Below are 25,970 nucleotides of genomic sequence, written 5' to 3'. Positions count from 1 at the left end.
AGTTATGCCATTTTTGCATATTAAATAGTTTTGTAACAAAGAGTGATATTCAAAAGGTAATAGTGAAAAGCGAATGTAACTATGTGTGTTAGATTGCATTAAATATGTACCTATATATTTAATTTAATATAATACACTTATAATGGAATTAAAAACAGAGCACAAACAGGATTGTGTTGGCTCAATAGCTTTTATATGCAGCAGAGTCCAATTCAAGTGATCTAAAAATGGCATCAATTGAAATTTGTTAGTGGTGGAGGGTCTATGACTAACTTTTGTTCAGTTTTCTTAAACATAATATTTTGGAAACTATAAACAATAGAGGAGTATAAATAATTAGTAATTGAAAAATATTTATTAATGAAAAATGACCAATGATAGTATAAAACTTGTATCAATATAACCTTGTGAAAGGAGAAAATGAACTGAAATAATTTTCCCATCTTGCTAGTAACATTACTTAAAGCACAGAAAATTCAAAGTATATATTAAATTATAAATAAGTAAGAACCTGGAAAGGAACCGATTTACTGTATGATGGTAATACGAATGGTGCACAATAAGCGAGCAGGTCAAGGGCTTGCCATAATTACTCGTGTTTATTGGGGAATGAAAGATATGGTGGTGGGCATCAGAGATCAGGGGCTTAAACCGCTGACGCCTCCCACCTCCTGATACCTCTGCCCATTTTTAAACTCATCATTTGTTTATATCAGTTTTGGCAGATGCACCTTTCCTGTGTTGTTAATAAGTTCAAACACCATTAACAGTAGATGCAGGTTGATAACACCAGATCTTAATATAAGAATCTGAAGATAGTATTGTTCAATCAATTCGGTCTTATATAATGTATACCTACATAATTTCTTTCCCTTTCCATTTATTTCTAGAGAAGAGACTTATTTTTTGTTCTCTAATGGTTAACTTACCTAAAACAGCAGGAGAATGGTGCTACTGTGTTAGCCGTTTGCACACACGCTCTGCCTGGTGTTTGACTGATTTGCATTGAACATCCAAGCAGCTGTCAGACAAAAAAAGAAAATATACACATTCAAGCAACTGCACTTGAGGTAAAATTGAAACAGTAAACTAAATGCTAGTTGAAGTTGTACAGAATGTTCCTCTGTTTAGACAAGTTCACAAATTGGCCAGTTCTTTTCAATTTTGAAATTTTAAAACTTCCTATAATGCAATCTGTTTGTAATATCTGAACAAAAATTGAACACTCTCATCAAATTTCATTATAAGAATAAAAATGCCAGATCTCAGAAAAATTGGTTCTTGGGGAGTTGAGTTGTTTAATGTGGACAGACATTCAGACAGACATGGAGCTTTTGCAATAGATGCTTTGAACATTATATATGAATACACCTAAAACTAGAACTCACTGAAATTAAAAAAAATGTTTTTTTCTTGAATTCATCTTTGCAAATGTAGAAAAAAAATTGTTTTGAATCCAATGTTTGGTCTAGTTCTCTCTGTACTGATAAGGTTGCAGAAAATTATATGAATCAAAAGGACATATGATATATATGTGTATGTATATTTTATAGATTTATATATAATTTCAAATAAAAATTGCCTCTGCAAACAACAGAAAGGGTTGGTGAACCCAGCAGACCACTATTTAATCATGATGAATGAAAAAAAATAACGAACACATAAGTGTGCCTGTCCAGAGCCTTGAAGATTTGTTCAGTTCATGTGTGCTTGGCAATATATATATGTGTATCTGTGTGTGTATGAGAACCCCACAAATGAATGCTATTTTTTATGATGAGGTTTTTCAATAATTGACCTCATGTGGCTCAGAAGTGCAGTTAGGCAACAGGCATTTGTATGTTGTGTTTTGTTGGAACAGTTATAAAATTCTAGTTGAATTCTTTTTCTTAGGATACAGGAAAAATCCTCCTTTATGCATCAAACCCCTGAAAGTGTTTCAGTAATGTTTCCTGTGTAAATCATGCATACCGTATGTGTGCTTAGTACTTTTCACTCCAGAAATGTTCCTGCAGATACCCACTTCACAATATATTTGGCCAGTTTAGGAACACCATTTTTGGGATGGGAATGGAAGCCAGAGTCCCCAGCTAGCACATAGTCAAACAGAATGTGTAAATTCCACACAGATAGTGTAAAATAAAACTCTGAGTCTGAAAGGCAATATCACTATGTAGTGCTACTCTGCCACCCCAATAAATGTTCAAAGTAGCAAAAATTACATTTGAGACCTGCTTAGGCACTTATGATTACAGATGTGCTTAAACTACCTAAATGTCCAGAATGTTTTGGATATTAATTCAGACAAGGCAAAATATTATTTATACACACTTTGAAAATAATTATAATGGTTTGCTTCTGAAGTGATTTCTGTCTTAAACATTAAGTAAAGAGATAAAATAAAATTATTATTTAACTGACAGGCCTAGGCCCTAAGAGGCTGGTGTAAATTAGGACATCCAAGAAACTACTGAATCAGCCATGAACAATTTGTTTATCTAATAAAATGAGTAAATGAATAAAAAATCTATTGTTAAGTAAGCATCCACAAGGATTGTATATGATAAGCTTATTTGTTTGATTTTTTTTTTTGTGTGTTTCGCCCCGACTATGATGGGCACATTATTAAACAACCTAGTTTATTCAGGGGTGGCCAAGCAACAGTAAAATATATTATTTCTGAAATGAAATGTGATGTACACCCTGTGACAAGGGACACTGGTACAAATCCAGTCAACAGAGTAAGATTGAAATGATTGTGTGCAGGATCTGTAGCAGGAATATGAAACAAAAATCTCAGTGGAGAGGTGAGCTGAAGTAAAATATAAATTGAGAGACGGCTCTGCTCCTTGGACACATCTAGCAAGTGAATCACATTACGTAATTCAGAGAGTCATATAAAGAAAGAGTATATGGAGAGCAGTAAACTTGGATGTGTGTGGTAAACAGAAAAAACATTATAAAGGTTTATGAAAGAGACAGAGCCTTGTGTTACAAAGATGGAAATCTAATAGCTGCTGAAGTGAACCAATGTGTACAGATGACTTTGTTACTTTTGCTTCTTTGGTGGTGTAAGGCAGACTATGTATGTGTGGCAGAATGGTTAAGACTTTGAACCTCATAACCCTGAGGCTGTGGGTTCAAATGCCACTACAGACACTGTGTGACCAGGAGCAAGTCCCATTACCTGCCCGTGCTTCAATTAGAAAAACAGAAGAAATGCAACAAAGTGTGTCTCAAATGTTGTAAATCGCTTTGAATAAAGGTGTCAGCCAAGTAATAATATACTGTATAATTACTAGTTTAAACAACACTGCATTTCTCTATGAGTCATGTATTCTCTTTTTATTGTAGGAAATTATATTCTACAAAGTTATTGATTACATACTTCATGGCAAAGAAGAGATCAAAGTTATTCCGTAAGTCTTCAAAAAAAGTGGCTTTATCAACTGACTTTCTTTTAATTAGTTAGTGAAGAAATATCCACATACCTATTTATTTGTTGATTTTGTAACATACTTAAAGTGGAGTTTTAGATTACCAAAAAATGGATTACATGAGTCTTTCATTAATGTAGTATGAAAAGTGGAATATCATTATGGTGCCATGGACGATATAGTCTATAAATTAATAGGCCTATAACTAGCAAAACTAACTGGAAAAAATGTACTGATACAAGTAGCCCATTTTCTCTACTAATCACCTGCTCCATTTTTTGGGATCAAGTTATTTTCTGGCATAGAATCACTGAAGGATGAACATCATATACAGTGTCTGTAAACAGTATTCTCCCCCATGAAATTATTTACATTTTATTTTTGCCTCTTTTGACCTTAATCAACAGAAAAAGGTTGTTTAGTGTCAAAGTGAAAATAGATATCTGCAAATTGGTCTAAATTAAATGCAAATATAAAACACCACAAAACTGCTTACATCAGTATTCACCCCAGTCCTCAAAATAATGTACAGAATTAGTTCAATGGAGATCACCTGTTTGGAGTTTCCGTCGATTGTAGTATAAATGCTCCTGCATCTGGAAGGTCCAGCTTGTGGTGAATCAGAATGGTGGCCTAACCTACACAATGAAGGCAGTAGAACACTCCAAACAATCCCCTGAAAAGGTAATTGAAAAGCACAAGTCTGAAGATTGAGTCAAGAAAATATCTAAGTCACTGAATATCCCTTGGAATCCAGTTTAAGTCAGTCATTAAAAAATGGAAAGCATGTAGCATGGCTAGCTATAAATCTGTCTCGAGAAGGCTGTCCACAAAATGCTAAGAAATTGTGCAAGACATTGAGTGAGGGAGGCCACCAAAAGATCGATGATAACTCTAAAGGAGTTACAAGCTACATTTTAGAGACTGGAGAGAATGTGCAGAAAACCCTTCCCTACAGTTGTGCTTGAAAGTTTGTGAACCCTTTAGAATTTCCTGTATTTCCGCATAAATATGACATCATCAGATTTTCACTCAAGTCCTAAAAGTAGATAAAGAGAAACCAGTTAAACAAATGAGACAAAAATATTATACTTGGTCATTTATTTATTAAGGAAAATGATTGAATATTACATATTTGTGAGTGGCAAAAGTATGTGAACCTTTGCTTTCACTATCTGGTGTGATCCCCCTTTGCAGCAATAACTGCAACTAAACGTTTCCGGTAACTTTTGATCATTACTGCACACCGGCTTGGAGGAATTTTAGCCCATTCCTCCATACAGAACAGCTTCAACTCTGGGATGTTGGTGGGTTTCCTCACATTAACTGCTCGCTTCAGGTCCTTCCACAACATTTCGGTTGGATTAAGGTCAGGAATTTGACTTGGCCATTCCAAAACATTAGCTTTATTCTTCTTTAATCATTCTTTGCTAGAACGACTTGTGTGGTTAGGGTCATTGTCTTGCTGCATGACCCACCTTCTCTTGAGATTCAGTTCATGGACAGATGTCCTGACATTTTCCTTTAGAATTCTATGATATAATTCAGAATTCATTGTTCCATCAATAAAGGCAAGCCGTTCTTGCCCAGATGCAGCAAAACAGGCCCAAACCATGATATTACCACCACCATGTTTCACAGATTGGGTTAAGGTTCTTATGCTGGAATGCAATGTTTTCCTTTCTCCAAACATAACGCTTTTGGTCTCATCCATCAACAAAACATTCTTCCAATAGTCTTCTGGTTTGTCCATGTGATCTTTAGCAAACTGCAGACGAGAAGCAATGTTTTTTTTGGAGAGCAGAGGCTTTCTCCTTGCAACCCGGCCATGCACACCATTGTTGTTCAGTGTTCTCCTGATGGTGGACTCATGAACATGAACATTAGCCAATATGAGAGAGGCCTTTAGTTGCTTAGAAGTTACCCTGGGGACCTTTGTGGCCTCGCAGACTATTACATGCATTGCTCTGGTGGTCTTGAATTTCCTCCTTTTGTACACAATCTGCCTGACTGTGGATTGGTGGAGTCCAAACTCTTTAGAGATGGTTTTGTAACCTTTTCCAGCCTAATAAGCATCAACAACTCTTTTTTTGAGGTCCTCGGAAATCTTCTTTGTTCGTGCCATGATACACTTCCACAAACGTGTTGTGAAAAGCAGACTTTGATAGATCCTGTTCTTTAAATAACACAGGGTGCCAACTCACACCTGATTGTCATCCCATTGATTGAAAACACCTGACTCTAATTTCACCTTCAAATTAACTGCTTATCTTAGAGGTTCATATACCTTTGCCACTCACAAATATGTAATATTCGATCATTTTCCTCAAAAAATAAATGACCAAGTATAATATTTTTGTCTCATTTGTTTAAGTGGTTTCTCTTTACCTACTTTTAGGACTTGTGTGAAAATCTGATGATGTTTTAGGTCATATTTATGCAGAAATATACAAAATTCTAAAGGTTTCACAAACTTTCAAGCACAACTGTAGGTGCTTCACCACCACCACTCACATCTTTGTGGGAGAGGGGCAAAGAGAAAACCACTGTGAAAAAAAAACACATACCCGTATAATATCTTTGCTCAAGATTGCCAGAAGACACAATATTGAGAGTCTTTAAAGTCAGTTGGGATAATGTTGGACATAAACACTATGTGTTATTAAAAATACACCATCCTCATAGTGAAGCATGGTAGTGATGAGCATCATGCTTTGAGAATGCTTCTCTGCAGCAGGCCCTGGAAGGCTTGTGACGATAGAGGGTATACTAAATTCAGCAAAATATTGGGAAATCCTGCAGGAAAATCTCAAGAAATCTCCATCTTGGGAGAAGATCTGACTTCAAGAAAGACAACAAACCTAAGCATAAACCCAAAGCTACACAGGGATAGATTCAAAGCCACAAAGTCAATGTCATGGAGTGGTTGGGTTAGAGTACAGATGTCAATCCAAATGATAATTTGTGGCTGGACTTGACAAAAGCTGTTCACTTATTATCTCCATGCAGCCTGACAAGATTTCACAGTTTGTACAAAGAAGAATGGGAAAATGCATACAGACTCAATACTACCAAAGGTATATCTACTAAATACTAGCTTTGAAGGAAGTGAATATTTTGTGTTTTATATTTGTAATTAATTGAGGCCATTTTGCAGATATCCGTTTTCATTAATGTTTCTTTTTTCTGTTGATGAATGTCAAAAAAGCCACATTAAATCCACTGTGACTCAATGTAATATTATGTTATATTATGATAAAATATGAAAACCAAGTGGAGTGAATACCTTTTATCAGCACCTTATATATATTTTGTTTGTTGTCTGAGTGGTTTCATCTGTGTGTTACTTGTATTTCTTATTTCAGACAGAAGGTGTCACTGAAGAACAGATGTGAAAGTATGTTCATAAAGTTCATAAAGGGAAAGATTTAATGTTGATGTCAAAAGAATATTTTATTGTATATGTATTGTACATCAATTGAAATGAGTGCAGCTGGTGGTATGGCCCATCATCTCAGCAATAAAAAGCTCTGATAGCAAAAAGCAATGTACCAAGAAAGATAAAAAAAAGTGAAACACAAGAAAATGCAAAAGAGCATCAATTTCAAAATTCTGGAAGGGTAAGGGCATTTCACCAGACAGTCACAGTAAAGAAGTGTTAGCAGCAGCGTCAGAACTCATTGCTTTGCAAAGGTGGTTTTCACAAGAAGCAGAAAAAATGAAATGGTCCACATCCATATAACTAAAGTCATTCAAATTAAACGCTCAACGCCTTTTATTGTTGTTTCTTTTAGCCCATCATTTCTCGATGGATATTTTAGTAGTATACCACAACATTTTGAGAGTCACATCAATGGAAAAAAAGGCAAGAACTAACCCTGTAAGGAGTATTGATAAATCTCAGGGCTTTCACACACACACATCCTTAATAGAGCAGTGTAAAACTGTGTAGAATTAACCTAATTTACAAGTTTGTGGAAAAACAAGAGTACCCAGAGAAATACCCACACAGAAATGGAGATTGTGTAAACTCTGTTCAGGTAGTGACTGGGTACAGAATTTGAACCCAGGCTGCTGAATGCGTGAAGTCATACTGCCCATCATACCATGTTATGATAATTATTAGAAATTCAATGTACATTATTTCTGAAAAGCAAGGATTAACCAGTCTAAGATATTGAGTACACCCCACAACTTTGAATGGGATTTAGTGAGCATATTAGGGTGACTGTAATATGCATAACATTATGCATTCTTCCACCTATATAACATATTAAAAGTATATACTACAGTATGTGGGTAACAAGTACACTTATTTCTATAATATATGGTACACAATAATACCTTTATACTGTATATTTAGTATAGCTGAATAGTTTAATTCTTCCTTGAGACCATCTGTGGGTTGTAGTCAAGTCTTCCCACAAAAGTTCTTTTGAATTCAAAGCTGCACCTTCACAAAATTTTTTTGTTTGCTCCTACATTGTTGTTTTTGCCTTGATAATAGTATATTTTTTTTGCTGAAAGCTGAGTCTCCTTCCCAGCCCCAGGCCTTTGCCAAACTAAATGTTGTTAGCTTTGTGTAACTAAGGAGGAAGAGAAATAAGCTTGTATTTTCTGAACTCTTCACTTGTGATGACCAATTTTATAATCTTGTCCTATTAACACTTGTTCCCGTACAGTCCCCCAGACTGATTTTATCTGATTATGTTGGCCTTTTTTGTAAGTTTCTTTAGACAAAATCAGAGACTGCAGACATACAGCAGTAGCCCCAGATTCTAGAACTACCTGCCACAGAATGCTGTGGGGTACACAGTCATAGGTTTTTACAAATTCCACAAAATATATAATGACAAGATAGACAAATTCCCTTGACTCTTTACATACTGTATATGTCCAAAGATAATCTGACTTTGACTTGTGTTAAAGCCTAAATATAATGGTGATGAGATTTCACTCTCTGCTGACCACATTCAGATGGATGATTCTGTTTCATTTTCACAGAAATCCTGCATCTGACCATTGGGCTCTGTTTAGCAGGCTGCCTACTTATGTTGCTGAAACTGGATTGGTAAGAACTTTTCATTTAGGCCTGTTATCAATCAGTTTATCAACCATTATGTTATGTAGCACGCTGTATACAGTTTACCATCACAAAATGCTTTACATGAAAAATAAGAATTAAGTTCAAAATTAGCAGTAAATATACACCTTTCACTTACATGTTGCAATTATAAGGTGGTGTATGCATAAGTGAAACAGCAAATAGTACAGTGGGCTGGAAAAACAGCAAAGTTGTTCCAGAAGAGTGGAAGTCACTTTGATTTTAATGCTAGTGAGTAAAGGTCAGTCTGTGACCTCTGTGGGTCCAAAACCTGTCTCTTAGCTAGACAACCACTCAGAAAGGCCATTATGTTTTCATTCACATAACTGGCAATCAGTAACCAAGTACTAAGTCTACATTGTCTTCAGTGTTTTGAACTATTACATTTTAATCACTTAAGCAAATTTTCAGAGATTGTAGAAGAGATTGTTTTAGTACAGTGGCACTCTGACAGAGTAGAATGAACAAGGAGATTGGGGTTCAAGCCCAGGGTGTTGCATGTGTGTAGTCTGCATGTTCTCTGCATGTCAGCAATTTCCTCCCACAATCCAAAGGCATGCAATTTAGGTGAATTGGCAAAGCTAAACTGACCCTGTGTCATTGTGTGTGTGTGTGTGTGTTCACTCAGTGATCGACTGCCACCCTGTGGAGGGATTGTTCTTGTCTTGCACCCAAAGCTTGTTGAGATATGCTTCAGCTTCGCCATAACCCTGCTCTGGATGAACAGGTTTAGAAAATGGATGAGTGGAGTGTTTTAGTACCTAACACGAGATGCGCAGTTTCAGGGCAAGATCTCCATTTTAAAGACTTTGTATTTGTCCTCGGAATAAATTTTTAAAATCTGGTTAAATTTGATTATGCACTACATAATGTGTAATTCAAGTTATTAGAGCATTTTCACAACCACTTCACACATTAATGTGACCTACTAATACACTACAAGGCTCTGTGATGAATATTAGTGCATTATGCACTACCTGGCCAAATTACGCGGAACACCTGTACTTCTGCTTATCTGTACAATTATCTAATCAGCCAATTACGTGGCCGTAACTCAATGCATAAAATAATGCAGATACAGGTCAGAAGCTTCAGCTCATGTTCACATCAAACAGCAGTATAGGGAGAAAATGTGATTTCAATCGTAGTATGGTTGTTGTGACAGACAGGCTGGTTTGAGCATTTCTTTAAATGCTGATCCCTGGGATTTTCACTCTAGAGTTTCTTCAGAATGGTTTAAAAAACATTAAGTGAGTGGCACTTCTGTGACTGGAAATACCTTTTTGATGAGGAGAATGGCAAAACTGGTTAGAGCTGACAGAAAGGCTACAGCAAGTTTAGATAAGCACTCTGTACAACTGCATTGAGCAGAAAAGCATTTCCAAAAGCACAACATGTCAAACTTTGAAGTTGATGAGCTACAACAACAAGAAACCGCGTCAGTTTACACTTGTGTCACCTAAGAACAGAAAGATGAGGCTACAGTGAGCACCGGCTCACCAAAGCTGGACAGCTGAAGACTGGAAAACATAGCCTGGTCAGATGAATTTCATTTTCTGCTGAGGTACACAGTTGGTAGGGTTAGCATTTGGTGCCAATGAATCCACGCAACCAACCAGACTTATGTCAACAGTTCTGTCTGTTGGTGGTGGTGTGATGGTGTGGGGAATGTTTTCTCACTTTGGGCCTGTTAATACCAATCATTCATCATTTGAACACTATGGCTTATTTGAGTAATGTTGCTGACTATGTGCATCCCTTCATGCCCAAAATGTACTCTTTTTTCTATTGGCTACTTACAACATGATGATACATAATATCACAAAGGAAAAATTGTCCTAAACTGATTTCATGCACATGACAATGATTTCAGTGTTCTTCAGTGGCCTCCCTAGTCTCGAGATCTTAATCTACTAGAGCACTACTTTGGGAGGTGGTAGAATGGGAGGTTTGCAGCATGAATGTGCAGCTGACAGATGTGTAGAAAGTGCATGATGCAGTCATGTCAACATGGACCAGAATCTCAAAGGAACATTTCTAACCTATTGTGGAATCTGAGGAAGATATAGGCTGTTTTAAGGGCCCTATCCACTATTGTATAGTGTCCCTAATAATTTGCTTAGTGAGTGTATATGCAGTATTCATCATTTTAATCTGTGTTGTGTGTATTCCTACCAGAGGAGGCACTATTGTTCATAGAACTATCTTTTAGATCATTGCAATTCACATATTTTTGTATTGATTTCACAAACAGGTATTTTCAGTTACTTAATAATTTTTGGTCTTTTATAGATTTGCAACATAATGAATGCAAGTGTTGATGACTTTTTTGATTTCCAGGTACTGTATCTATTATATTTCACATTTTTATCATTTTATTCATATTATGGTAAAAAACATTTAAATGGTACATTTACAATCCTATCAGAAAGGTCCTGTGGATGACTCTGGCTGGGTTATTAAAAATGTGCTGTCCATGCCAATTGTCAACAAAAAGGAGGAAATTCTGGGTGTAGCAACATTTTACAATCGTAAGGATGGAAAACCTTTTGATGAAATGGATGAAACACTTATGGAGGTACTCTGTATATGACATTATTGACATATTACTGTCTTTCATTTACTGAAAATACTAATTTTACTTGCAAAATATTTATTTATATTTAGTGGTTATTATTGTGCTCTTCAATGCGACTCTTCAATTCCACCCGGGGAGATAAATGTTAACATTACAATGTTATCGACTGTTATACCTGCCTTGCACTCTCCACCTTGCATTTTTTAACTTGCACTACATTTTGATTTAATTGCTGGAGTATGTGAATTTCTTATCTATCTATCTATCTATCTATCTATCTATCTATCTATCTATCTATCTATCTATCTATCTATCTATCTATGTATGTTGGTACAATAAACCAGTATTTTATGAATATTGTTACTTCCTCTGCACTCATTTCTGTTCATTGAATGTGTGCATGTTCTTCATGACCTATCTTTCTATCATCAACTTGTTTGTTGTATTAAGCTTGTCTTTCTTTGGTGCAGTCATTGACTCAGTTCCTTGGTTGGTCGGTTCTCAACACTGACAGCTATGACAAGATGAATAAACTGGAAAACAGAAAAGACATCTACCAAGACATGGTCAATTATCATGTCAAGTGCCGCAATGATGAAATTCAAGATATTCTGGTAGGCAAATTTACCAATGAAATTCTAGATTTTGTGTGTCATTGTTTCTAGTTGAATGTTTAGTTTATTTAATTTAGATTCTTTACTTCAGTACACCATAAAAGGATTCAGTTATTTTTGTTCAGCTTGTCCTTATTAAAGTAAACAAATATATAATTCACTTAATAGCCTTTACATTTCACAAAATAACAACATAAATGTCTCAGTACAGTAACAGATAAAATGTACATTGGTCAGCAGTTCTTCATTGCTGACTTTGAAATTACACTCTGGAAAAATCCAGGAGCTCATTTCGTAGAACAGGTCTAACCAGGTCATAACATGGGTCCAAAGCAGCAACCTTTTCTTGGTGGTGTAGATTGTTGTATTTTTCCAAAAATATTACACACTAGTTTTCACACCAGCCACCAAAGCAACTTGTCCAATTGGGCAGCAGAAGCAAAGAGAGTCAAACGTGCACTGCAACTTGGGTGATTGACAGGAGAACCAGTTCATATTCAGAGTGACTGCAGCAAGCCAAAGTCAGCTGTTCTCCCCAGGAAGCAATAAAAGGCAACAGCAAACAACTGACCTCTCACAACAAATTCAGCCTGATCCTGGCAAACATTTCTCTTGATGTCTTTACAGATTTCCTATCGTTTTGTATGTCTCTCTGTCTTTCTTCTTCCATCAACTATAAACCGTTTGTTTGGTGATTACTTGAGGTATTAAGACTTAACATACAGTGCAATATGGTTTCTCTATAACAATGCACATAACAACACTAGCATTTTGCAGCTACTTGCTCAGAGACTGTTGAACAGCACCTTCATTTTAGTATTAAAACATTGGATATTGTGGAAGCTACTTATTGGCCATGAAGAAACAACCATGGTTACTACATACAAAAATGGATTTGTCATTTCATAATAAATTCAAAGATTTTTTTAAATTAATATTCTTCTGTATTGAGCCTATTGTAGCTAAGTCAGGTTTTGGCTCTCGACAGCCCTGATCCAGGTAAAGCAGATGTAGACACCAGAAAATACATGATGGATGGATAGGTTGAGTTTATTTTTTGAAGCATGAGAACCCTTTACACAGTGATTTGCAATATAGCATTCCTTGCATAGATCTTATTACATGGTTAGTGCATGCAGTACTTAGACTGCTGACTAATGACACAGAAGGTTGACTCCATTTAATTGAAAGCAAACTTCTTTCATAATAAACTAAATGAGTCTACTCTAGTCAGTAGATCTGTTTCTGCTAAGGAATTTACCCATTTTTACTGATACAGCTGTACAATGTAAAGTTAAGACACTGAGATTACAGAATGGCCCTTCTCAGAATGGACAGTTGCAGAAGGTCCCTTTGTTACAGTGGCCTATCTGGCTTCCAGATATGAAAATGTTTTTTTTACACAATAGCAGGTTTACTCTCTCTCAGCCTTACTACATCTTAATGTTTCCAGTTTTGTAAAATCACAGTCCACTCTAAACTCTCCACATCAAATACTGTTTTCCTCTTCAACAGTTTTTCTTCATGAAGAAGTTTTTGCCTAAGAAATATTTCTGTAGAAATCGAAATAAGCATATCATGGAAAATGGAGAAATTTTGATTATGAAGATGAAGTTGAGTTTGGTTTATACATTTTAACACCTAAGAAAAGTTTACACAGTATTTTGCACAACAGTGCCATCTGCTGAGACATGAGGCAATGACTCATTTGCCCTAAATATAATGTCACCGCTGTCAACAATACAATTAGCCCTTCTCACAAAATTCAGCAGCAGCTCATCAATGGGTCTTATGTACTTCCTATTAGTTAGCCAACACTGCATCATGTTTATTCCACTTATCTACTTTTTCTTCCAATAATCAGTTTTTGCAATGTAGAAGTATTGATGAAAGCACTAAAAAAGCATAACAACAACAACTGGACAAAGGCTAAAAATGTTTTTGGGGCAAGTCCTTTATAATTACCACGGTAAATTCGTTAATTTTCTTATGCCAGTATGCTAAAGTTTAACCGATCATATTTGTATGTCTCTTTTTCAACATACAGTTTGTCATTTATATTATAGAATAAACTGGGTAAACTATCTGCAGTCTTATAAAATAGTCATATATTATGCAAGTTTATCCAGCAACCATTTATCTTCATATTATTTGCAAAAGTCCCTGCCATAAAACAAACATAATACACATGCAGTATTTAAACGTATGGTTCACATTGTTTGTCAGTTGTTTCATAAGCATTGCAGTTAGGTTAGGTTGTATATACTCTCTAGGAGCAGGTGCCATGGCACATTTGTGTTCCACTGATAAATTATCTGCTCTGCTGTTTTCCAACAGAGCTAGCTCTTACATATTAACTCTGAGACAAACGTTTGCCCTTTGAAAAGCCGATTCTTGTGTCAGTACTCCAACAAAGTTGGAAAAGGTTCAGCATCAACAGGCAGTGTGTAAAATATATGTACTCATCAGATTGGAAGTGTTGGCTGTAAACAAAGGCTGCCATAGCATATAAAAAAGTCATTCCTTTATCTCTTTTGATTGCTTGTATCCATTTTCTTCACTTCAATGAGAAAACTGTTGAAACTCTGGCAAGAATGCTTTTCTTCAGAATTTGAGCATGGTGGAACACTGCAGAAGCTCTTCTTTCATGATTCCGCCATTGAAAACCTGTAGAATGACAAGAGAAATGTTTACCCAACAACAGCAGGCTAATTGATGGTGTTTTTCAAAATAAACAATTGTGATAATGCAGCTTATTTATGTTATATAACATAACATTTTCAAACCCACTTAATCCAATTCAGATTCGAAGGAAGATCTAGTGCCTATCCTGTCAGCAATGAGCACAATTCAGGAAATAATGCTAGACATGGCACCAGTCAGACTTATTAACATTATTTTAATTTGCTATCACTCAAATGAAAATTATATAACTTTGTGAAATCACTGCCTAATCTATCATGATTTCAGAAAACAAGAGAGGTTTTTGGAAAGGAGCCATGGGAATGTGAAGAAGAAGAGCTCTATGAGATCATTGTGAGTAGAAGCAGACTGAATTATGACTCTTTCAGGATGCTACAGGTTTTTACTTTGTGTTTCCTTGGAAACTCATGATGCAGCATTTAGCGCCTTCTCCCTCTCATGCACATACAAGAAACTTTGATACCTTCTGTCTGTGTTGCTGTGGAAGCAGTATGTGCTGACTGAAAATTCATGGCAACTGTGAAATTGAGCTTTTTCCCTCAAATGCATTTTTTAGATTATTAATGCTGTAACTGCAGTTTTTTACCATTTTAATGGAAAAGTCAAGTGAGCTATTAATATTTGTCAGACTATGTGCTCCTTTGAGGTCCAGTGTCTATATCGTAAGAATTTTAATGCTATAGGAATTACATTGTGCATTGTACAGGAGTAGCAGTACTTACAATCTTTTATGTAAAGTTTGTACTGGGTATAATCAGACATCAAGTTCTATGATTTTGCAAATTGATGCTCCATTGTGCTCTAATAGGATTTCTGCTTTGCAGGAACAGGAGCTGCCAGACCCTGAGGAATCAGAAATTTATGAGTTCCACTTCTGTGACTTTGATAATTCTGAGCTGAACTTGGTGAAATGTGGTATCCTGATGTATTATGAGCTGGGGGTGGTGGATAAGTTTCACATACCTCAGGAGGTAAGAACTTAATAAAAGCATATCTTCCCATTGCTTGTAATACTCCTTCTAGGTAAGACTATTAAGGAAAGTTTAACATGTCAAAAGTTGTAAGGTCTTTTGAAATGTCTCTTATTCTAGTGAAACAGTTTGCATTCCTTTAAGACAGTCACAATCTCTGAAGCAATTTCCTGATTATTATAGTCTGTTTTGATGGACTGTTTTCCTCTTGGCCTCGCCACTTCCCCTCTCTGGCAACATCGTTTCCTTCTTGCTGATGGCCTCCATGCATTTCCTCAAAGCCTGAATTGGCTTAAGTGGGTTTGAGGATATCATCTTAATATGAAATAATTTACTTGCAATTTTTTTCATTGTTCATTCATTATGAAACCTGCTTAATTTAGTTCACAGAAGCTGCACCCTGGAAGAATTTAAGGCAAGACAGGAGCCGGCATTGAGCAAGGCACCATTCTATCACTGAAAACACTTGCCTACTCACCCACACTCATAATGGGGCCCATTTCGGGTGATCAATTGATATTAAAAAAATGTTAATAGAGAGTGATGGGTTTGTAGCAACAAAAGCACTTCTTGTTTGTCCTTAGCAAAGCTAACCTTACTTATCTTCCATCCATCCATTTTCCAACCCGCTGAATCCGAACACAGGGTCACGGGGTCTGCTGGAGCCAATCCCAGCCAACACAGGGCACAAGGCAGGAACCAATCCCGTGCAGGGTGCCAACCCACCGCAATTACTTATATTTTAATTTCTATTTATTCTGTCATAGTGGCATAGTGGATAATGTTGTTGCCTTACAAATATAGCATCCAAGGTTCGAATACTATGCCCAATACCAGTCTGTGTGGAGTTTGCATGTCCTCCCAAAGTCCTGATGAAGTTTTTTCGAAGTACTCCAGGTCCTTCCTAATGAAATACATGTTAGATTAATTAGTGAATCTAAATTGGCTCAGTGTGTGAAAGACTTGTGTCTTCTGTAGGATTGGTCCTTGCTTTGTGGTGGATGCTGATGGGGTAGGCTCCAGCTCTCCACATGACTAATTAAATTAAGATGATATGAGAATGTGTTTTTATGCTTTACCCATGCAGTAAAGATTGTAGATTAGTAAACTTTTCTTAATTTTAAAATTTACTGTAATTTATGATATATATTATTCTAGCTGTCTTCACCTGGGAAATTTCCTAACAGAATTCAGAGGTAATAGTGGCTTTGGTTATTCGGATGTATCAGAAGTACTATGTACTATTCTGTATACAATATTTGTCATTTCATTTTATTATTTGTTTTAACCAGGTGCTAATATTATTACTTCCCTGGAGCTTCTTACTTTTGAATATGCTACATACAGTTGCCCATCTGTCAAACTTTTGTTCCATAGATCAATTCCTGCTTTTCTTACTAATTGGCTTTGGATTTTATTGAAGGAAACTAGTTTATAGGAAGCTATTTTTTTTTTAATAAAACAGGTAATTAGTATGAATAGCAGTAATTTTGGTTATAAATATACTTTTTATGCTGAATTGTGGTTTATTTTAACTTATTACATACAGCATTGCCATTTACATGCTGCACATTTACATGGTCAGTGCAATAAATTGAATATTTTAAGCATTGTACAGAAAAGAACCAGTAAAAAGAATAATATGGTGAACTTTGTACAATGTCCACACTAGCCAGCAAAAGAGTGGGCACAATGGCATTCCATGTATTTTGTAAGTGAGAAAGTATTGGTTAGTCTGAATGTAATACCTAACAATGTTCACCTGTGTTTTACAGGTACTCGTTCGCTTCATGTACTCTGTTTGTAAAGGCTACAGGAAGATCACATACCACAACTGGAGACATGGATTTAATGTTGGACAAACTATGTTCTCCTTGCTTATGGTAAAAATGTTTTTTTTGATGTAACCACAAAAAATTGCATATTCAATAATTAATACTGAAAACTGTGACATGTAAATTATTCAGATAATTCAGTGATGAAACCTTCTGTATAAAATATTCTACATATTTTTCCATAATAGGAGAGGGTAAAAACTCTTTGCTTATTTGTTTTTATTGTCTATATCCACCCATCAAGTGTTTAGTCCACTTTTCAAATTCAAGATAATAGAAACCAGAGACTATCATAGCATTGTGCTGATTGTTGGAACAGACTCTAAATGAGGTGCCAGCCTATCATATGTACACTCACACACCAAGACATATTGTAGTTGTAAGTTAACGTAACCTGGGAAAATGGGCGGAAAAACGGAGAATGTGTAGGAAAAAAAAAACATGCAGACATGGGGAAACATGTAAATTCCCCACATAAAATGCATGAACCCAGGACTTTAAAGCTGTACAGCCATCCTAGTTTATTATTTATAATATAAAAGTATTGGACAGCCAACCTGGTACTCATTTCAATCCAGGAGGTTTTCTGAACAAAATGAGACAGAAAAATGGGAGCAGCAGTCTGGTAAGCACACAGAGATCTCTGTTAACAAATTGTTGTCCTTCTTTGGATGATCTATCCTGTACTGAAGCAGGGTCCGAAAAGTATGACGACTTTCAGTCTGCATGTTCTCCAGATACCAGAAGGACCAAAAGAGGTGTGACTTCAGGTGATGTGAAGAAAGTGATATCTGTTTTTGCCTCTTCCACTCTAAAGGAAATCAGACCAACTTTGTCACACTTTTATCCTTCCACATCATTCTTGCCTGATGAACATCAGTGAGGCACTCCCTAGTTGTTTATGTAAGGGACATTGTTTTACCCAACTCAAAAGGTTTATTGAACAGTCACATTTATATCTATAGAAAATATATCAGGTGACACAATAGTGTATATGTTTGGCACCTGATTCAAAGTTTCAGTGCAGAGTTGGAGTCCCCTTATATTTAGTTCATGTGGAGGCTTCATGTTTTCCTTCTCTGTGTGTGTGTCATTTTCTTCACTGTAATCCAGTTCAATTGTATTCAGTTGAATGGAGAAATGGAATGTTGTTCCATCTATGAGATTTGTGCCTGCCTTGAGCCCAATGTGGTAGGGATCAGCTCTGGTTTCCGGCAGAACTGAATTGGATGCTAACTGTCAGACTAGCAAAGCATAACAATATCAAGTGGTGAAATCAATTAGTAACAGGGAAAATAATGAAGTTTCTTTATGGTGTTGATGGTAATGTGTACATAACAGACAGTTTTTTTTCCCAAGAGATTAACTAAAACCAATTTAATATTATTAAAACATAATTTGAGAGGTACTGTATACCATAAGAATGTTGCATTTTTTGGAATGCACTCTTCATTTTTTTAATTTGGTACTATTATCTAATCAATAATGTTCTTTATCATGGTGAATGCCTTGAAAGTCACTTTCTCTGATGTGGATGTATTGTGGCAAATCTTTTGTGCTGCTGTATCACAGGTTTAAGTGTCCTTGGTCTTTATCTGTGTGGGTTTTGCAGGTTCTCCCCCACATCTGCATGGACTTTCCTCTGGTTTCTCTGGTTTTCCTTCCAAATTCCCAAAGATGTTTGGGTTCAATTAATTGTCAATTTTAAATTGTCCCTGTATGAGTGTGATGATAGTGTGCATATGAGCAGATCCTGCGATTGACTGTTCCTTTGTTGTGCCCCATGCTGCATATCTCTTTCATCTGTCACTCTGGCCCAGAATGTTATGTTATATAATATTGTCTAATGATATATACACTAAAAAAAACAGATTTAAATTGCAGAGTCAATTTTATTTTACAGTGTCCTAAGCAATAAGGATTTACTGTATAATTTGAGTTTGTGCTCTTTACCCATATACTATGTTCAGTTCCCCTTGCTCTGTTCTTTTCTTTCAGACAGGAGATTTAAAGCGTTACTACACTGACCTGGAGGCGATGGCTATGGTCACAGCTGCATTTTGTCATGATATTGACCACCGTGGGACAAACAACCTGTACCAAATGAAGTAAGGCTTCACTTCCATTGCAACAATGTAAAACTGCAAGCTGTCTTTATATACTCCTGAAAGCAGAGTCTCATTTATTTTTCTTTAATGGGGTCTGTAAACTAGGCTGGATTGATCTTGAAGTTCAGGAGTAGAAGGACTCATGCTGTTCATTAGGGAAGGCATCTTTCCAGTCATGACAGGAATTTATATTTTCAGTTTCAAAAGCATAGCATGATTCCAGAGAGCTCTGCTACTAGCTTAAGAGTTTGGGCCCAAAGCTCATATATTTTTGTTAATCAGCCCTGGTTTAATAAAAGTGGGAGTATCCTGTGAAGAACAGTGGGGTTTTGCTTTGTACATACACATTCTTAAAAGGATAAACTAATGATCTCACGTAAGAGAGAGGCAAACGTACAAGTGGCTGGAAAGATATCACACTGCCACCCCCACAAATTCATGCAAGTGACTTCATTAAAATATGCAAGATCAGTAAAATCTGAAGCCTCATTCTTTCAGAAAAAGACAAATTCAAGTGAGAACTAATTTAGTCTTTGTTGGCATTTTTTTAAATTACTCCTCCTGTTTATGGAGACACTGAAATGTTGTTAAGACTGAGTGCACAAGTTATGTGTGGGTTCAATTAATTTGAAATCACCAATTAGCATTTATGTTTGGAATAAAAATCAGAACATCCCAAGAAAACTCATAGGAGAATAATCAAATTCTATACAGGCAATGAATAGGTAAGAGACTGGAACTTAGGATTCTGTATCTGTGAGGCAGTACTTCTACACCCAAGTACTGTGTTTTAATACTTACAATAACTCTTCCTGGCAGTACACAACGAGGAGTGTCTGGAGAAAACAAAAAAAAAATCAAAAATAAAAATAAGATCATAATCACTGATTTTGAAATAGTCTAAAACAAATCCCCATTTGCTTTGAAATTTGTCATTTTTAACCTTCTGGCTGTGTCTCTTAGAGGGTTTAGACCACCGTTAAAGAATCAAACATGAAAAATATCATATTCATGATCAGCAATGTCGAAATAGAATAAAATAACACCACTCATGCTTATATTAGCAATCCCTATCTTTCCATTGTTTTGTGAAAAGGAGTAACCTTGACCCCCATGATAATTTAGCTGAACACATTAAATGGTTTACTGTTTGTCATAAAGGTGTGATTTTCTGCACAAGATATGGTCTAAAATTAGCCTAAAAATTAGTTTTTATTGGGCCTTGAGGGACAGAAATTGTGGGTACCCCAAAATCTGGATATCTTGCATAGCTGGACATCAAGACAACATGAACAGTATATCATATATGGTGGTTTTCTTGGACTGGTGAGTGATTTGAAAGCATTCCTAAATAATTGTTATGAACACAAAAAAGGGAACAGCAAGTACCAGCAAATCGCAATAAACTTATACAGATAATAATATATTCTGACTAATTATGATATATCTAGCATTTGTCAAGAGCAGCCTTCTAGCTTACCACTATGTCTTTCTGATTACGCATAAGAACATTATATGGTAAGTGGCACCCCACCTGACTTGTCAGCACTTCGTGATCTGAACTATTCACACTCCAGTTGATTCTGCAGACTGTGGGAATTATTTTTCAATTTAGGGTTGCAAATGTCTCTCACTGAATTCATATTCTCAGGCCAGGGCTACTAGAAGAAAGGCCATCATATTAAAGTTTCTTAATTAATCTATCCATTTTCTAACCCATTTATCCATTCAGTGTTTTATTGTTAAGTACTATTGCACTTGTATCCAGTCTCGGTACTCTGAGACGTCTCATCTCTTTGTTTATCTGTGAAGTTACAAGAAAACAAAAAGCAGGGGCAATGACTACAGTTAGCCTGGTTTGTATTTTCTAATAAATAAAGTGAAGTTTTGTGTTTTAATACATACTTGTTTATTATGGTCCCAGAGAGTGATGGCTTATTACATGTTGGTTGAATGTGCAAGTAAGAATTTCACTCTCCTCTGTGCATGTGACTACTATACTATTACTACTGCTACAACAAGTTTAACTACTACTATGAGGACTACTACAACTATCAATATCCATCCACTTCTTGAAAGACTTTAAGCTATGTCTTATTTTCCTTCTTCTTCTTTACCTTTTCCCTCTTCTATGTGTGGTCAATGTGCTTGATCAACCTTGTCTATACAGCTCCTACACTTTTTCTTCAAATCTTTTACTTTATCCATTCACTTCTGCTTCGGCCTCTCACTTTCTCTTCCCTGTACTTCAGTTTTCATCACTCTTTGCACATACAGGGGGTCCTCAGGTTACGACACAGTTCCATTCCTACAACAGTGATGTAGCCCGAATTTTGGTGTAAGTCAAAACACACTCTAGCCTAAGTCACTTACCTATCTTAACGCATTTGTAAAATCATAATCTAGAACATAAAAACACAAAATCTAAGCCTCAGAAAAAGGAAAAGGACATAAATATACTGTACTGTACACTGTCTCAATTTTTTGAAAGTTTTTATGAGAGTGAGTGTTGTAAACTCGAAACGTATGTCGAAACGTTGTAACCCGAGGACCCCCTGTATATGCATTCTCTCCATATCACGTGTCCATACCACTTCAGCCTACTCTCCTATACTCTCTTAGATATTTCTCCTACTTTTGTTGTACCGCTGACTGCCTCATTTTTCTGTCCTTTTTTGTAACATCACACATCCATCTCAACATTCTCATTTCACATCCAACTTCTTCTGCCATGCTTTATTCCTGCCCATTTGTCAGGTCCATACATTATTGCTGGTCTTACCACTTTCTTTAAAACCTTACCTTTAACCTTCACCTTAATTCTTTGATCATACAATACTCCTGATGCTTTCTTACAATTGTTCCATCCACACTGCACCCTGTGGGTTATCTCTACATCTAATCCTCCATTTTCGGCTACCACTGATCCTAGATATTTAAAACTATCCACTCTTTTCAATAGCTCTCAATAGCTGTGACCTCTGAATCCTAATTATCATTAAACCTCAAATATTCTGTCTTCTTTCTATTTATCTTTAATCCTCTAACCTCCAAAGCCCTTTGCCATTCTTACAACGTGTTCTCCATTTACTCCTTTTGGGTGCTGCACAATACAGTGTCATCAGTAAAAAGCATGCACCAAGGGGATTGGTCTTTTATCCCAAGAGTTAGCTCATCTTTAACCAGATCTTTAACCGGATCATAAAGGTAAGGATTTAAAGAAAATCCTTGAAGCAGATTTACATGTGATACTCCAGCAACGCTTTTAACCCAAGTCCTCCAGACCTCTACATGTGGCACTCTATAATAAGCCTTCTTTAAATCAATAAACACCATATTCAAACCTTTCTGTTTTTCTCAATGTTTATCTATGACCTGTCTCAGTGCAAAGACAAACTGCTCCCCCTCAGTGGTGGTCTCTTCCCTAAGCATTCTCTTGATAACCTTTTCCCAAATGTGCATTGTATGTGACATCAGCTTTATTCCTCTGTAGTTTCCACAATCCTCCCTTCTCCTTATAAATGGGTATAATCACACTGTCTTTCCACTCCCATGGTATTCTCTCCTGTTCCTTTTCATAGATATTCTGTATTATATCCCCCAACCCATCTATTAGCTCTTATTGTATACTCTTCCACACTTTTACTGTTATTTAATGTATCCACTTCCTTAATCCGAGTTTTGAGGGTCATGTCATTCAGAGTAAGACTGCTGGTCTTTTCTAGCAAACCACTGTTTGCCTCTGCTTTGTGCTCTTTAAAGAAAGACATCAGTTAGCACATCAAGGCTTTCATCAAGGCAAGTCTTCTTTTTGGCTGTGCTTGATGAGTTATGCTAAATATTATTCTGTATCTTATATCTTTCAGTATAACTGAAAAAACGTTCTTATTGTCATCTTTGCTGAGGAGTATGCAGTGTTTACTGTATTTTTTTGCCGTTTTTATGCAATTGCCAAAGAAGTAATGTATATTAGGTGTCCAATGATCCCTTCCATCAATCCATTTACTTTTGAAAATGCCAGTTAGTTCAGGGTCATGGGGGACTAGGGCCTGTCTTAGCAACACTGGATGCAAGGTGGCAGCCAACTCTGGACAGACCACCAGCTCAGGTCACACTCACATTCACTCACACCCACATTCATTCATGTTGAGCCAGTTTCGAGTGACCATGCACATCTTTGTACCTCAAAGGAAAACACACTGAGTCACAGGGAGAATATGTTAACTCCATTAAGACAGCATCCAAAATGGGATTCAAAACCATGGCCCTGGTACTTTCAGGTAACAGCAGCACTAACCAGAGTGTCACCCAGTCCCTTCAATAAGCATATTACTTTTAATATTCATTAAAGAGTGTCAGTCTCCCCTGGAGTCACACAGCATTATGATGCCTTGGTCTTAACTAATCAATGTGGGCTATGGTTACATATCCAGTTCACATGCTGTTCTTTTCACTCTTCTTAAGCATCAGCACACTAGGCTAAAAGAATTTCTCAGTGTTCAAGCTTTATATTTTGTTTGTCCTTGTATTTAATATTGGTTTTGGCTGCAGTTTGCTTTATAAAACAATTGTGTTTATTATAGAGCATAGCAGAGAGAATTACTTGCTAACTCGTAGTTGCGGCAACAAAGTCTATATAGAGATTATTTGTCTCAAAGGTGTTTCCAGTTATTAATGTTGCACATCCAAATAATGAATATGTTGTCTGTTTAGGTCTGGAAATCCACTGGCAAAGCTGCATGGATCATCTATTTTAGAGAGGCACCATCTGGAATTTGCCAAGACTTTGTTAAAGGATGAGGTAAATCAGAACACGTTGCACAGCTGTTGCAGTGCAATCGGGTGTTTTAAGCTGCTTTATATTTCTGGTGAAAGAGATCATGTAGCAGTCATTGTTTGCACCATCTGACCTCCCAAATTCATAACACAAATGACTGTATAAGCTGATGCTTTCCTGTCAAAGAAGACTGCTTTTGGCTTGTTGGGTAAGTCAGGGCACCAGTGTTCAAGCAGTGAGACAAGACCTGAGAGCAGGAATATCCATTCATTAAATCCTTGTGAATAACAAATATATTTATATGCTCAAAAACCTGTATGTTGTAGCCATTAAAGAGCTAACATTAAAACACAAGGGTTATTTTCCATAAAATACTGTATTAATATCTCATTTTTTTTAGTTCCATCCTAATGAATGTTGATTAGCATATTCCAGTAAAAATGCCACTATACTCTGTATATCTCACAATACTGACCCTATAAGCCAAGGTACTTATATGTCTATGCAATCCACATTTGGGAAAAAGTATTAAAGAATGAATATGTCTAATTGCACTTATATCTATAATACAATATACAAACAAATGGGTCAGTTTTAGAACAGTTGTTTACCAGAAACAGAGAAGTTGATTTTTATCAGTCAATGTGTTTCTATACAATGAAACAGAGAAATAAAATACATTAAATACCTGAGGACATTTGTCATATGACCTCTCAGTATTCATTCATCTGGTCACAGGAACATGTAACAGACAGCACAATATTTCTGGAGGTACTTGAATAGGAACTAAATTAGTATCCATCCATCCTGTATTTAATCCACTTAATCCATTTCAGGGTCACATAAAAGAAAAAGTCTAGTTGTTTCAAAATTTGAAGTTAGATACATTTCAGGTAAGTGACACAATCTGTATTTTTCTTAAATTGATACATTGATTTTAATGATTAGTCATTTTTTGGCTTTCATAAATCTACTGAGTTATTATTGCTTTTTACAAGTATATGAAGTAACATATAAACAGTGGTGTGACCACAGATTGAGTTCCAGTGCAAAAAATAAATTAGGACCACTCATGAGAAATTAATTTAAATCCAATTAAAAATGATTACTATCAATGACATACATCAAGCACATAAGCTTTATAAAAGGTCGATAGTCATAATTATGTTATATAGAGTTGTGGCACTGAGAACACAATTGACCTTTTTATTCCAATGTCATGTAGGCAAGCATTTTAATAATAAATAAAGTCTTGTGGAACAACAACCATGGCATTCACCATGGCACACCCCCAGGCTCATTGACCCAGGTGTGATTGTCCTGCCTGCATTGCCTATAGTCACACCACTGCACACAAATGTCCACAGTGAAGAAGATACATAGATAGATAGATAGATAGATAGATAGATAGATAGATAGATAGATAGATAGATAGATAGATAGATAGATAGATAGATAGATATTTAATAAATCAGAGTTCAGTTTAGTTTTGCATTTTAGTTAAAGCAATGTATGTACAGTTCTTCTAAATGTGCTTGCACAAACTTGTATCTGGGGTTCAAGTCTAGTGATGCAGAAATGCTAGCAACCGCCCATCCACATCTAATAATGCATACATACTGTTTAAAAATATTATTTCTGTAGCCTTAAGAAAGAAAGATATTTGACTAACAATGAATTAACACTGGATTCTATTTTTTATTTTTTTATTTTATAGAATTCATTTTTGGACCAATCCTAGGATATTGTTTGCATTGTTAACTGATTTTCTTTAGAAGCCGATACTTAAGCAGCACGCATTGTCAATGGATTCAGATACTTTGCCACCACCAGATTGATGTTT

General features: G+C 36.1%; 1 protein-coding gene across 4 annotated transcripts in view; it reads left to right on the top strand.

Annotated features, from left to right (window-relative positions):
- Window positions 1-25,970, top strand: part of pde6a (phosphodiesterase 6A, cGMP-specific, rod, alpha) — a 100,131-nt gene that overhangs the window by 56,858 nt on the left and 17,303 nt on the right. For all 4 annotated transcript variants that reach the window (XM_039774861.1, XM_039774859.1, XM_039774860.1 and 1 more), the window contains 10 exons: window positions 3,355-3,419; window positions 8,442-8,508; window positions 10,834-10,881; window positions 10,970-11,119; window positions 11,590-11,733; window positions 14,704-14,769; window positions 15,261-15,407; window positions 17,183-17,290; window positions 19,241-19,350; window positions 24,064-24,151. In XM_039774861.1, the coding sequence (XP_039630795.1) occupies window positions 3,355-3,419; window positions 8,442-8,508; window positions 10,834-10,881; window positions 10,970-11,119; window positions 11,590-11,733; window positions 14,704-14,769; window positions 15,261-15,407; window positions 17,183-17,290; window positions 19,241-19,350; window positions 24,064-24,151 (993 nt within the window). The remainder of the gene's footprint in view (window positions 1-3,354; window positions 3,420-8,441; window positions 8,509-10,833; window positions 10,882-10,969; window positions 11,120-11,589; window positions 11,734-14,703; window positions 14,770-15,260; window positions 15,408-17,182; window positions 17,291-19,240; window positions 19,351-24,063; window positions 24,152-25,970) is intronic.

The sequence above is a fragment of the Polypterus senegalus genome, chromosome 13 (assembly GCF_016835505.1).
Source record: "Polypterus senegalus isolate Bchr_013 chromosome 13, ASM1683550v1, whole genome shotgun sequence".
Classification (NCBI taxonomy): Eukaryota; Metazoa; Chordata; class Cladistia; order Polypteriformes; family Polypteridae; genus Polypterus; species Polypterus senegalus.
The sequence above is the reverse complement of the archived record's forward strand: the minus strand, read 5'-3'. Positions and strand labels throughout refer to the sequence as shown.